General features: G+C 37.7%; 1 protein-coding gene across 1 annotated transcript in view; it reads right to left on the minus strand.

Annotated features, from left to right (window-relative positions):
- Positions 1-3,120: 3,120 nt before the first annotated feature.
- ctnna2 (catenin (cadherin-associated protein), alpha 2) overlaps positions 3,121-15,389 on the minus strand; it is an 845,686-nt gene continuing 833,417 nt past the window's right edge. Inside the window, 2 exon segments of the mRNA XM_056456768.1 lie at positions 3,121-4,060; positions 8,876-9,010. Of these exon segments, the coding sequence (XP_056312743.1) occupies positions 3,773-4,060; positions 8,876-9,010 (423 nt within the window). The 3' untranslated portion in view covers positions 3,121-3,772.

Below are 15,389 nucleotides of genomic sequence, written 5' to 3' on the forward strand. Positions count from 1 at the left end.
AGATGTAATATAAATGTAGGACTTTTTGTTCATGCAGTGGCATTAGCCGAACAACATTGTAATGAAATCATGTCTAGAATAACTTCAGTCAGTACTCGCATGATACGTGGCAGCACAATCATTTGCCTTGTGCTGCAGTGTATACCCTTCCTTATACCTTATTGTTGTGGAATCCAGCTGATCTTTAGAGCACAGAACATCTCAAAGTCTTCAGGCTGTGTGTGGTGACACAAGTGGCGGCCAAGGAAGATTTTAATTAAGGTAAATGGCAGATGTTGGCACAGCAGTCTTGCAGCTAATCCTTTCATTAGGCACAGGTCACTGTATTAAACCCAGAGAAACGGCTGGAAACTCTTCAGCACACATCAAGTCAGAAGGGGGTCGCAGTGTGGCTTTGACCAACTTACATATAAATATATTCTAAAATCTTGTTAACAAGGTTCGGACTGTGAGCCTGAGGCTTGATTGTGTCATTCTGATCAGCAAAATGTACCCTTGAGATAATTATATAAAGGGAACACTTTGTACCTTTTGGAACACCCACTCATGTCATACCCTTTATGTTTTTTTTATAGAAGTTTCTCTAACCTATTTATAATATAGTTTTATATGTAAGCTCTTTAACGGATTGTCAATATTAGTTCAAACATTATATCGTTAATATATAGTCTAACATGTACTGCACAATGTATCCGTAAAGTATTTATAGCACTCCACTTTTTCCACATTTTTTGTTACAGCCTTATCCCAAAATGGATTAAATTAATCTATTTCCTCAACATTCTGCACACAATTCCCCATAATGACAATGTGAAAAAAAATATGTTTTGGAATTGTTGCAAATTTATAAAAAATAAAATAAAAAATCACATGAACCTGTACATAAGTATTCACAGCCTTTGCCATGAGATGAGATTTTTTTCTTGAGATGTTTTAGCAGCTTAATTGGAGTTCACCTGTGGTAAATTCAGCTGATTGATTTGAAAAGGCATACACTTACCTACATAAGGTCCCAGAGTTGACAGTGCATGTCAAAGCACAAACAAAGCATGAAGACAAAGGGATTGTCTGTAGACCTCCAAGGCTAGGGAAAGTTACAGAAAAAGTTCTGCTGCTCTCAAAGTTCTAATGAGCACAGTGGCCTCAATCATCTGTATGTGGAAGATTTTTGGAAAAACCAGGACTCTTGCTAGAGGTGGCCAGCCATCTAAGCTGAGTGATCGGGTGAGTAGGACCTTAGTCAGGGAGGTGATCAATAAACCAATGGTCACTCTGTCTGAGCTCCAGCGTTCTTTTGTGAAGAGAGAACCTTACAGAAGGACAGCCATCTGTGCAGCAATCCACCTATCATGCCTGTATGGTAAAGTGCCAAAGGGCATCTGAAGGACTCTCATGCCATCAGAAACACAATACTCTGGTCTGATGAGACTAAAATTGATCTTGGAGTGAATGCCAGGCGTTACATTTGGAGAAAGCCAGGCACCGCTCATCACCAGGCTAATACCATCATGCTGTGGGGATGTTTTTCAGCAGTAGGAACTGGAAGACTAGTCAGGATAGAGGGAAAGATGAATGCAGCAATGTACAGAGACATCCTGAATGAAAACCTGCATCAGAGTGCTCTTGACCTCAGACTGGGGTGGCAGTTCATCTTCCTGCAGGAAAATGACCCAAAGCACACTGCCAAAATATCAATGGAGTGGCTTCACAACAACTTGGTAAATGTCCTTAAGTGGCCCAGCCAGAGCCCAGACCTGAATCCAATTGAACATCTCTGGAGAGATCTGAAAATCACTGTACACCGTCGCTTCCCATCCAACCTGATAGAGCTTGAGAGGTACTGCAAAGAGGAATGGGCAAAAATTCTCAGAGACAGGTGTGCCAAGCTTGTGGCATCATATTCAACAAGACTTGAGACTGTAATTGCTGCCAAGGGTGCATTAACAAAGTATTGAGCAAAGGCTGTGAATATGTACACATTATGTGCTTGTGATTTTTCAGGTTTTTTATTTGTAATAAATTAGCAACAATTTCAGAGAATTTATTTTTCACATTGTCATTATGGGGTATTGTGTGTAGATTGTTGTGGAAATAAGTTAATTTAATCCATTTTGGAATGAGGCTGTAACATAAAAAATGTGGAAAAAGTGAAATTCTATGAATACTTTCCGGATGCACTGTATGTGATAAATGACGTCAGAACATAATAACTGGTTATGATTATTACTGAACTGATATTGAATTGTTCGTGTCTGCATCGATAAAACATTTAATTTGAACACCCCATACTTATAGTGCATGTCTTTGTACTGTGGACACCCGCCGGTGACCTACTCACACCTGCAGTTCTCCACGATGGATGTCCAGTGTTCTCCGACGCCTAGACTGCAGCTCTGCACAAAAAGTTTGGCCAGTGGAGAAATGGTCATACCCAACAGAGCCTGGTTTCCCTTGAGTTTTTTTTTTTTCTTCTTCTTCACTTCGTCAATTGGTGAAGTTTGTTCCTTGCCACTGGCTTGCTTGGTTTAGGACTTGTGGAGCTGTGCATCGATGGATTTGCTCTTCATTGTTTGGACTTTCAGCAGTGAAAATTAAACCACACTGAACTGAACTAAACTGAACTTCAACCCTGAAAATTGGACTGACACAGTTTCAATTTACTAGAAACTCAATGTTAAGCTGTTTTGACACAATCTACATTGTAAAAGTGCTATAGAAATAAACATGAATTGAATTGAATTGTGGGGGAAATCGGAGCACCAAATGGCTCAGCCGGGACTCAAACCTGTGACCTTATTGCTGAAGTGACAGTGCTAACCACAAAGCCATCACGCCACCACACCAGCCCTTGTTCTTCATCTCACAGTTTGCCAACAATAGCAAACTTTAATATGTATTTACTTTGTTTACTTAAAATAAATAAAATATGTCCATAGATAATCAATTCCAGAACACTGTGTGTGGCAAACACGAAACTTGTTTGGAGATGGATTTGCACTAGATAGAAGATCTTGCTTGCCAAACACACAGTAAGTATCACTCATTAATTAGGAAATGTGAAATGGCGGCCGTACACTGAAGTTTAACGAAACACAGAGAAAAAGAACTCAAGTCGACACACACAGTTGCAAGGTTTATTAGAGAATCAGGACTATAAAGTATGCAGGATTCTACTAGTCTCTGAGCAAACCACACAACTAGTCCTTTTCTAAATGTAATACTATAGCCGACCTGGCTGCCATGGTTAGTGATACAGTAATATAATTAAAGAAATGGATTTTTTTTTAATGCAAAAACTAGTGCATCATCACCGCATGGATAACTGGGAAGAGAATTGCTTGAACATAAGTTATTCCTATTACTATGGGTCATATTCATTTTAAATAATAATAATAATAATAAAAAATAGGAAGGAAAGCAGCACCTGTGTCTCGGTTAGGGCTGACACTACTATACCATAGATTATATTCTTTAATATCTCTGTGTATATATGGCCGCTCAGCAAGAATGAACACCACATCAATTGTACCGCAGCCCGCACTGTAAACGTCTCCGCGAGTTTGTTTGTTTCTCATTTACAGCGGAATTTGGTTCAAAGAGGAATGGTGGCCAAATCCTCCCAAGTCACAAACATTTACTGGGCACATACACACACGTCGACGTCGCTGCATGGAACAAAGATACAGCTCCGGGAAAATAAGCCGTAACAGGGGGAGGAGTAGAAATCAAGACAGAAGGAGGAGGAGGAGTTTTGGGTTTCTGGGGGGCGGAGTTAAAAGGAGTCCATGGCCTTGAATTCACTGAGGGCTTGGACGGGGGAGATATGTTTCTTCTGCGAGCCTCGCCTGACTCGGGTCTGGCATTCTTCCGGTTTCTCTCGCTTCACCAAGGGTTTCTTCTCCGGGGCCTTCATGCGCCAGGACACCACTGGGGAGTTGACCGCCGCTGTGCCATACACCTTCTGGTACTTGGTGGAAGCCACGTAGGAGGCCTTGACTGTGAGGACCACAGCATTCATCAAGTTCTTGGCTGCCTGGATGAGGGATGTAGCGCTGTCCAGCTGAATATGAGGGAATTGGGAGAGAGATTTAGATTAGTGCCTTTGAGGATACATTTCTAGGTAAAGCCCCATTCAGATTATAGAATTTAGCCATGATTTGCTTGATGTAGGGTGTCTTGGGGATTCATAAATCACAAATGGGTGTCAGGATGCAAGATTTAATTGTTTTTTTGATAACACTTTATAATTACACACTATAAATCATCTGTTATATGGAGGACGAAACCTGCAAAAATAATAAATAAATAAATATGCAAATTAATTGAAAAAATATGTGGATTTGTGTGGAATGATTTTGGGAGTGTCATAACTAAAAAATTTAATACGAAATAAAAAATAACATGTTTTTAATTTTTATTTAATGTTTGCAATGCAGATGTAATAAGATCCACTTGTTTGGTAAACAAAGCAAGTCTCTTATATAATATATCTACTAAAAGACAAAAAATATTACTTTACAAACAGTATTGTAAATAAATAATATATACATTTTCATATTAGTCAATAATATTACTGAAATTAATTGAAAAGCTGAATAAATAGAAATTTACACAAGTAAATATACATATACTTAATGATTGGCTAAAAATCTGTGGAAATCTGCAGATTTCTGCATGCAGATTTCAGTGTGGGCCTAGTTATGTGTCAGCACTAAAGAATTAAAGACATAAATAAATAAATGTTGGCGATTGATGGCCCATTATGTTCTCATTCAAAATGTGAATACAACTGTTGCCGGAGCTCCAAAATCACCTCTTACTGGCATAGAATCATGCGTTCGCAAAGCAAAATGTATTCTGGCAAGATTTTATATACACAATATCGCATAATCTGACACAATGACTGTCGTAACGGACAATACAAGTCATGTAATCTGCTGAAGTCATGAATATCTAGCTCAGGGGTGCCCAAACTCAGTCAGGGAGGGCTGCTGTCCTGCAGAGTTTAGCTCCAACCTGCTTCAACACACCTGCCTGGAAGTTTGTAGGGTACCTACCTTGAAAGAGCTTGATTAGCTGGTTCAGATGCAAACTATACATACAAAACCTGTACAGTATATAAGAAACATCTTGGCAGGTGTGTTGAATGATGTTGGAGCTAAATTATACAGGGCACTGGCCCTCCAGGATCATGTTTAGGCACCTCTAGATGGTGTAGACTGAAAAGTCTTACAATCACATAATTTACAATATGGCACAGTTTATACGACAGCCAATCAGTTAATTACAGACCTACAGTGCATTACTAGATTTCACGTATCATTTATGGGATTCATGTGTGGCATTTTCAAGCCTGTCTGTGTGCATAGCAGAAATAGTCCACTAGAAGCAAATACATGAGCACTGTGTCCAGAGAGTTGTTCCAACTGAACCATAGCAATGCATGAAATGAAAAATTAATGCAGCGTTTTAATGCTCTGTTAAACTGTGTGCAATGATTGGGCAGTTATAAACAAGCGATGGCAGATTTTAGTGTAATTGAGCAACAACCTTTAACTTTTGTCCAAGTATACTTGATCCTAATTGAATATTTCAAGGGCCAAGTATGTTTGGTACATCACAGCTATTTTGGAACAAGTTTTTAACCCCTCTGGGGCCTACTTGCTCTTGTTCAGCATTTCTGACATGGATGGTATTCATTGCCAGTGCTTCTCTGCTCTGCTCTGGTATTTTGGCCTGTTAAGTACAACCTCACAAAAACGACTGATGAATTTTGAGTTAAATTACTCTCAGCATACATTTTGGACACTGCAGCAATGTGATGTGACATCACATTCGATGTAAAAATAATAATAATAAATAAAAAGCAGTGCTGTGAACACAGTAATGACAATAATAATGTATACAAATATTTTCAGTAATCAAATGACTGTGTTGTGAAAAAAAGAATACTTTTTTATTATTTTTGTCTGTTTTTCTTTCCATTAAACAATTGTATTTGTATTCCTGGTGATATATTAAGGTGATATATTAACTAAACTTCACCTGTTGAGTGTGATATGTTTTGCATACGAATGAAACACTTTTGCAGAAGTAGATGAGGCTGATTGTCTAAAACTTGAGCTCTTCAGCGAAAATTCCTGTGAGCACAGAATTTGCAGTTGTGAATTTTTGTGCTTTTAATGTTGTGCAGAGAATTCGTAGAAAAAGAGGACGTATGTATGGGTGCGGCCAATGGAGGACAGGAGAATGATCAATTACAATTCATAAACAAATGATTAAATTCAATGATTCAATTCATAAACAAATGAATGAAACAGATTCACCAAACTCCACCTGTTAATATCAGCTGCCTATATAAGTTGAAGTCAGAAAATGAAGTCCTGAATGTAAGTCTTGCATTGCATTGAGGATAACAGAATTCTGTAAATCGAATTATTTGTATCCAATAAATTACTAAGATGTTTGACATCGATGAGAAACCTCTACTGACCTTTTTTATTGAACGCACATGGAATTGATTAGATATTTCAACAACTGTTTCCCCATTACTGACAATATAATGTGGCATTATATAAAACCTGCTCTGGTCTGTGTTGTCGGGGAAATGGTTTGTATGTTGGTGGTGGAACAACATAGCTAATTGTGATGGACTAAGAATGCAGGCGATAACGTGAGCTTTGCTTTTCAAAGTAGACTGAGCCACTACATCAAAGCAACTGAAACTTGTTTGGTAGTGTTCTGACACGTGAATAGTCGTATCCAAAGTATATATTGATAGACAACTTTACAAAAACATTTCCACAGCTATCTGTCTGTTTTAGATATTGTGCTTGTAGACACCTCACCATTTGTGAACAGTGTACTAAATAAATGTTTTAACTCATCTATTATGTGTTATTTAATCATTAAATCAAATATTGTTTACAATAAACGATTACATTTGATAGGTGTCTCTCACATTGTCCCACAGCAGCATTAATACTGTACAGAGTAGTTTACAATGTTTATAAAAATAATTTATCCAAAGGACCCTTTTCACAAGAATGTTATGGTGCATTGAAAAGTCATCATAATCTGAAATCCTTAAAGGTTTTTTAATATTTTGATTTATAATAAAACGTTTGAACATTTATGTATGAATGGATTATATCATCTTTGCATCAAACTACAAAAAACAAATTACCGCTTATGCGAGGTGTTTGTAATACAGTGTCTATAGGGCTGAGAATACATTACTAATAATAATACTTTTTATTTATAGGTGTCTTTCAAAGCACTCAAGGACACCTTATTACAGGCACATCATAAAATACAAGACAGAAGAATAATAAACATAATATTAAACCAGAAAATCGTTAAAAGCAATTCTGAACAGAAATTTTTTTACCTGGGAATTAAAATTGGCAATAGAGTCCACCGGACGAATTTCTAACAGCAGGGTATTCTATTACTGTGGTGCTATGCAGCTAAAAAACCTGCCACCAAATGACTTCATCTTAAAATTTGGAACTAAAAACAGTTCAGCCGCAGAAGATCTCAGTGAGCGCCGAGTAGGCATGGGACGACATGGGACATTTTTTTGTTTTGTTTTTAGGTCAACAGTATCTCCAGCAGAAAAGGAAAAAAATCCAAAGATGCCTATTTAAATTGTAAAGAAATCAGTGTTTTTGAAACAAAGGAAGACAGCAGAAAATAATGATTCATTTAAATGATTTAACCTGACATGTTTACTGCTCCAAAATATTTGTAAAATAAATAGATTGTGTTCCAAGGGGGGAAAAGTTTTTCGATTTTTACCCAGACAGTTAAAAAGAATATATTTTAGAGCAGCGATCACAGTACTGAGATACCATCAAACCGTGATATGTTTATCCAAGGTTATCATACCTTCAGAATCTTTTACCGGCCCATGCCTAGCGCAAAGGAGTGTACCAGTGAAGAAGACCAGAGAGGTAATCGGGTGCCAGGTTGTAAATTCAACAGTATTCTCTCCTCTGGTTGCCGTCATCAGTCTCACACCTTTTTTTTTTCCTCTTTCTAAAAGTCTCGATAACACCATCATGGAGTGTTTCTTTTATTAATTCAGCAAATAGGAGTGTAAATAAATTATTTGCTGTACTCTCCCATTCACTGCGCTCTAAGTTTACCCAAATCTGATGCCTTCCGCTACTGAGAAATGTGAAAAGGGTCTGTTGAGTGCCCATTTAATTCAGCATAATTAACATTGGGGCATCCAAGTTTTTTGGCATATCCATAACATTCATAATTTTTTCTTCGGCTTAGTCCCAAATATATCAGGGGTAGCCACAGCGGAATGAACCACCAACTATTTTGGCATATGTTTTATACCGCATGTCTTTGAACTGTGGGGGAAATCGGAGAAAACCCACACGAACACTGGGAAAACATTCCCAGGGACTTGAACCAGTGACCTTCTTACTGTGAGGTGACAGTGCTAAACACTAAGCCACCATACTACATAATACACATTGCTCTTAAAATAATTTAGGTTACTAACTCAGTTACTATTTGTGATAATTAACTATAAATAATTACTTTTAAGGTCATGTTCCCAACACAGTGCAAACCTTTTCATTCAGCTAAGAGGTCACACCTTGACACATCATTCTTGTATGTCAAACATCTTCATGCAACTCACATGAGCTTCTGTTTCTGGTCTACTGCATTTGTATGTGTATGAATGAGCATGTGCTTCTGGTCTACTGCATTTGCATGTGTGTGAATGGATGTCAGTGCAAAAGGAAGTGTAGTGTGAGCCACCCCTTGAAGTGTTTATATAACATTTTAAAGAGACAACAATACTCTGTGAAATCGAACATGTACATACTTGATTAAATAAGTATTGCCTTACCCCGGAAACAATGAGCTCTCCTCCCAGATTCTGCACCTCAGCCTTGACCTTGCTGCAGATGTTGAGCTGGTGGCAATAGAGGGCGATTCTCTGGAGGTACGCCAATAAGTCCTGCTTACAGGCTGAATCTGGGCACTAAAAGAGATGGGAACACAAAGCAAAGACTTGACCTTTACATATTCACCGTGTCGAGCAAATATGAGGTGAGGGGGGTGAAGCCGGGATGGCTGAAGATGAAATTAGTTCCATCTTGAAGATGACTCAGGGGTTTGTCATCATCACATATTGCACATAATGCCCCACTATCATCACGATTGCTTATTTCATTAACATTTTACACAAAGATATAGTAAACATGCAACGGTTAAAGCACAAAATAAAATAGAATATACTTACCTCTGATTATTCAGGTTTTATATGGACACCAGCCCAAAGCACAATAAACAAAGCCTACCCTTAATTTCCTTGAGATGTTTTAACTAGAGTGTAGATTATTTCTATGTCACAAGCAATGACTCTCATATAAATCACAATCAGATTGTGAAGATGTTGCTGGGCAACCTTCCTCCAGTCACAAACTACTCAATATTCATAAGCCAATACTTTATAATGCTACAACAGGCTACGTCTGTACATTTTGCAATGATATCAGACCAGTTTTACATCACTTCTTGTATTTACATCACGTAATTGTCTCTTGCTGTTTTGATGATGCTTCACAAGCATACACGAATCCTAAAAAAGTGCTAGCATGCTCCAGTTCTAGCATATTATTTGGATATTAAAACTGCAATGTGAACAATTTAATTAATTCACAATTAATTTACCAACAGGGCAATAATCCTCTAGTGTGGGGGTGTCCAAATTTAGTTCTAGTGCGTCACTGTCCTACAGAGTTTAGCTTCAAAGAGGCACTACTATGCATTATGAAAGGTCATATTTTGGTTTTGGAGGTCTCCAACAACAGGCTGATATGCATGCAAGGTCAAAAACACTTTCATTGACTTATAATAAGCATTTATTTTTACTTAATTATTCTAATGACTCCATTTGATTTGTTTAGCAAGTCATTTGTTCTCAAACCCCTAAGGCGTGAGGCTAATCTGCGCTGATTGGTCCGATGACCCAGTCTGTTGACTGTGTTAAGCACGAGATGGAGAAGAAGTAGTTAATAGGGTTGTCGTGATACTATTAATTCGCGGTATGATACTTTACCAATTTAAGTATCGTGATACCAAGTAGTATTGGATTACTGTAATTCATAACTCAAATCTATGAAATAAAGAAAATTGTCAGAAATACTATATTTTTGTTATAATAGGTCTACTTGAATTGAATTCATAGTTCCCCTTATATTGAAAAAAGTATTTACACATCACTTCACCTAAAATGCATTCGTTCTTTTTGTTTATTTTGTAGATATCTGACCAACAAAAAATACATAAAGATACAAATTATACCAAACGAAATTTGTTACCAACAACATCTGGCTATATGATGTGGTCAATTAAGATAGACCGTTAATGACGATACTACCGTTTACAAAGTAGAGTGGCATCGGCAGTATTTTGGAGCCAGAATATCGTGATACAACCATAGTACTGGTAAACCATGCAACCCTAGTAGTTAGAGCACAGCGTATATGTGAGCCCAACGCAACAATGCATTAAAGAAATGGAGCAAAACACCAGCATATTCCTCTATTCTTAACCACAACCCCAAGTAATAACAACAACACACATTGAGTATTAATCCACATAGTGGCAAAAGTTGAACTATTTTGAAAATTGACTGAGCCATGCATGTTGAGGAACAGCTGATGGTGGCCATAGCAACAAACAGCAGGAGATTTTGAGCACAACACATTTAAATCGGTAAATGAAGAAGCATGTGTTGCATTTTCAACGTGGTTTTGAACGTGATATGTAAAGTAGCCCATACATATTTAACCTGAGAGATACATTACAAGCACTGATCTATAACAGATACGTGATTACAAGCCGCGCGGAGCGGTTACAAGTTACAACACACAATTAAATACATATTTTGCAAACTACCGAAAACGTGGCAACCATTATAATCACACTTTACGTTGTGTAGGAAGGAGAAACATTTACAGTATATGAAGGAAGAAGAAACTGGTTCATACAACATACAGTTACTGACAAAGTCCCATACATTAGTAGTCTTTGCTGATCCTTCCTTTAATAACAAACGGCTAGCGAATCCCACGATGCAAAGTAGGTTATTGTAGCAATCATAAGAAAAAAGACAGGAACAAACTCAGCACAAGGTTGGCGATACTGTGGTGTTGTTGTGAAAATGAACTTAAACCCTTCATTCCCCACAGCCGCATGACTGGCCATCTCTCAGTGATAGTAATCTTTGCGTCATGATCAATCCCATGATCCCTTGCACTCTGCTAGTGTTTGAAGGGAAAGGCACGTTCACGTTTTACCAGAACCAGTAGTTAATATTTGCTATTGTTTTATGTCGACATCAATACACTCAGGCAAAAGATCTGGACGAACAACGAATTATTTAAACGACTCTGAGTTGAATCTTTTATTTTAAAAAATCTATATTTTTAAACAAGGTGCATTTTCAGATTTAACCCTTAGCTGGATGATTTCATTCACTTAAAGCTGCATTGCACAATGCATTGCTGGTAATTTTTTAAAAACCCATAATAGGAGTACTTTAACTTGCCTCAACACACCTGTCTATAAGTTTGAAGTATTCTTAGTAAGCTGGTTTGTGTGTTTTTAATAGAGCCGAGGCTAAAATATACACAGTAGAGGCCTTCCAGGAGCAGTATTTGACTGCTGTAGTGCATTTAGATGTAAGAACAACACTTATTTTCTGTCTCATTTCTGGCTCCTCTTCAAAGCTCTAGTAATATCCATTTGACTGCACAATTTTTAGATAAATAATAATAATTTTAGAGACGCATCACCTTGCGTGCCAAGACAGGATTACCGCTTTATCACACTTCTAACACAGCAGCTAACTCAGTGACTTAGCATAAAGTAATAAGTCCTGTCAGAAGTTGTTATATACTTGGCCACATTTTTTTTCCTTCCCTCAGCTTCACATGAGCTTTGAGTGAAAAAGACTGATGAGACGCATTTAATAACTGTTAAGGCTGCTTTATCTTTGACATGGCTGAGCAGCTGTAATGTCCTTAGCGTTTAGCGATTGAGTGTCTCTCTGCAGGAGGCAACCTCTTGCTGTGCCATGGGGCGGCTATGGGGAAATACAAAGCCCTCTTTTCTCACCTCCAGTACCCAGCAGCGTTAGGTCTGCCATGTCAAGTGCAGCAGAAACAGGAGCAGTAAGAGCGTTTTTTTTTCTGATGGGGATGGACTGCATTTTTCAACCCAACACAACTAACTGTATGTGTGGTATCACTTTATTTCAATCATCCCTTTAACACATTTTGTTGATTTGAAGTATCATTGGAGGATTTAGAGGATTAGACAGGTTAGAGTTAATCCCTGGTCAGATTACATGATTTTGTCATGATTTCGGCACAATTCCCATGATGTAGGGTGTCGTGGGTAGTCGTAAACAACAAATGGGCATTGTGACACAAGATTCAATTGTTTCTTTTTGTGTACAGTGGCATAGTTCACGATAACTGATACCATGTCTGCGACGCCTCATGACACCATCTCTGAAAGTCTAGCATGTTTAATTTTTTCACCGATATTCATGACGAGTTCCGTCACATGGGTGACGCTGTGCAATAGGAGCACATAATTGATCAGTTATATCTGCAGGTGCTGCCATTAATCCACGGGTCAGTTAATCAAAAAATAGGATAAAATAAGATTAATCATTGGTTATGCAAACTTTTTAACTACTTTCTCTAAAATGTAAAGTGTTTTAAGCCATTTTATTTGACAGACTGGCACAAATATGCAGACGTCTCCATTCTCACAATGAGTTTCTGAGTTCTCTCAGCCTTCCAACCGAGTTCGTTCTTCCAAGGTAATCTGGAAACACTTCAGTGCTGCTAATACAATGTAAAAGAATGTCTTGCTTATTCAAATAACTTGATTAAACTAATTAAATTGAAACTCACCGACAATAGAAGATTTTGTCATTAAAGTTTAACATAAGTTTCTGTGAAACTATGAATATTTTACCTAAATTTTATTTAGGCTAGATTTTATTTTATTTACCAAACCAGTTTGTACTTTGATGCTGAAGTATGACTAGTTTTGAAGCACGTCACCTCAGGTGGTATTCATTATTCTTCTTTATCTAGTAGATAACTGACAAACAAAAATACAATAAATTAAGATACACAATATACCAAACAAAATTTGTTGAAAAAAATATACGAATTATATATTTTTTGTGCCCAACTACTACTCAACTGTGCGGTGATGATTTGTTTTGCTCTGTGGAAAATCTTATTATTCAATTTTTAATTACACCATACTGTAATTGTTGTATCATAAACCTCTGTCATATATTTGCACATTTTTTAATATGTCATTATTTTAAAGATTATGTCTTGAGTATTTGATTTTATCTTGGTGCTGATGTGCTTATACTTTCTCTGTCTCACTTGCGGCAAGTTCAGGAGAGGGATTGTTTAATAAGCAACCCATGGATGGAAAATATACATTTGGATTTAAAAGAAAATATCTTAATATTAAAAGGAAATAAACATTTGATCATTGCAATGTCATAACAAAGCCCTTAAATTATGTAGCCTAGTTGTCAGCAATCATCAGTATTTATTGAGATTGACATAAGATAAAAAAAAATAATAATTAAGATAAGAAATATTGTTATAGCAAAACTTGTGACTGCTCTGGGAAAAAACGCTCGTCGTAGACGTCACAGGATGACTGATCATGAAGGAACGTGCAGTCTGGCCCATTTGTTATCCATGGCAAGTCAAGATTTTATCAAGATAAAATTGCATAATCTGACATAGTGACTTTCGTAACCAACAATAAAAATTGTGTGATCTGACCGAAGGATTTAGGGTTAGTATAAGTTTACTTGTACTTCCAAAGTTTCTTTAAGTCAGAAAAATGTCTGTTGGTGGAGTAGTATCAGCAGATTTTAAGCAGACAGTCTACTTAAACTCTAATGAGAATTTGTTGGCAATGTAAAGTACAGTCAACAAAATGCACATTAGGGACCATCAAAATAAAAAGATACCAAATATGTTATAAGATTTAAGCCCTATATACACAAAATTAAATGTTTCCTATGATGGCTTCTGTTTGTTTCTTAAGCACCGGGTAGCAGCTTGATTAGAGCAAGCACCCAGTTCTGTTTTAACACCGCCTACTCAGAGATTGTTTCAGAAATGAATACGGTCCCTTGATGAGTCCCGAGAACCCCAGATGGCTATTAGATGTAAATACCGTGTTAGTGGGAAAAGGTTTGACAAGGGACAAGTCATGCCACCTGTTCAGACAACCCAACAAACACAATATGGGAAGGTAGACAGGACAAATCTTCACTGCGTGCTGAAGGGAGGGGTGCTCTGTTTTGGAAAGCAGGAACTGTCTGGCTGTCTCCGATGTGCTCGGACACTCAAATTACACTCTGATCAGCATTGTGATCAGGTCCCCCCCCACCCTTTTCCCTTTATCTAAGGGAAAAGAATACTGCAAGAAAACAACAAAAACAACATGAGGCCCGGCCAATGGTGACACAGCAGGTTTCAGGCTCCTTGTATCTTCCAGATCGCTCCCCCGGTATTGATGACAACAACAGAATCATTCCTCTTATGTAGTACCCTTTCAGCAATTACTTGTGCTAGTGACAATGCATTTGTGTTGTAATTTAAGGAAATACTTCTCTAAAGAGGCATACCAGACTAGTCAATCTCAGATGCTTTATTAATCTTAGCTAGACACGCTTGCTCAATGCTCCAGGAGGGCCAGGCTCCAAAAGAATTGCTTAGAGGTGCCCGATCCTTTTCATCAAGCTCTTGCCTTTCAGTACAAAAAACCTGTCTGTAATTATCACATGCTTTTGAATGTCTTAGCTGGTTTAGGTCAGTTTGAACAGGGCTGGAACTAAATGTTGCAGGAAGGTAGGCAACTCTGGACCTTAATATCCACTTTAACATCGGGCTTATTTGTCTGAAGAACCTAGTAACCCGTGATCTTTTTGTAATGCTTCACCATGGCCTGTCATTTGCTCAGCAACAAAGCTAAATTCTTACTTTTACAGTCAGTCAAAACTCAGCATTCTCATAGGTTGTTTCTCAACATGTGCTCTTGCATCCTTGTGTTGTAGGGTAACATCAGCTGCTAGTACAAAGTTAAGTTACAATACTTTAATTACAAGACCGCAAGAACAGAGGACACGTAAAAGAACCTGGATGCCTTCTTGATATAGAGGATAAATCGAATTGACTTGTGAATCAACTTGCGATCGAATCGACTTGTGAAATTCTTCAGTCTTCCGAGTTCGATCTTCGGAGGTAACTTGGCAAGACTAGTTTCCACGAGAACCACAAGTACGTTCTCGGTGT

The sequence above is a fragment of the Danio aesculapii genome, chromosome 1 (genome assembly GCF_903798145.1).
Source record: "Danio aesculapii chromosome 1, fDanAes4.1, whole genome shotgun sequence".
Lineage (NCBI taxonomy): Eukaryota > Metazoa > Chordata > Actinopteri > Cypriniformes > Danionidae > Danio > Danio aesculapii.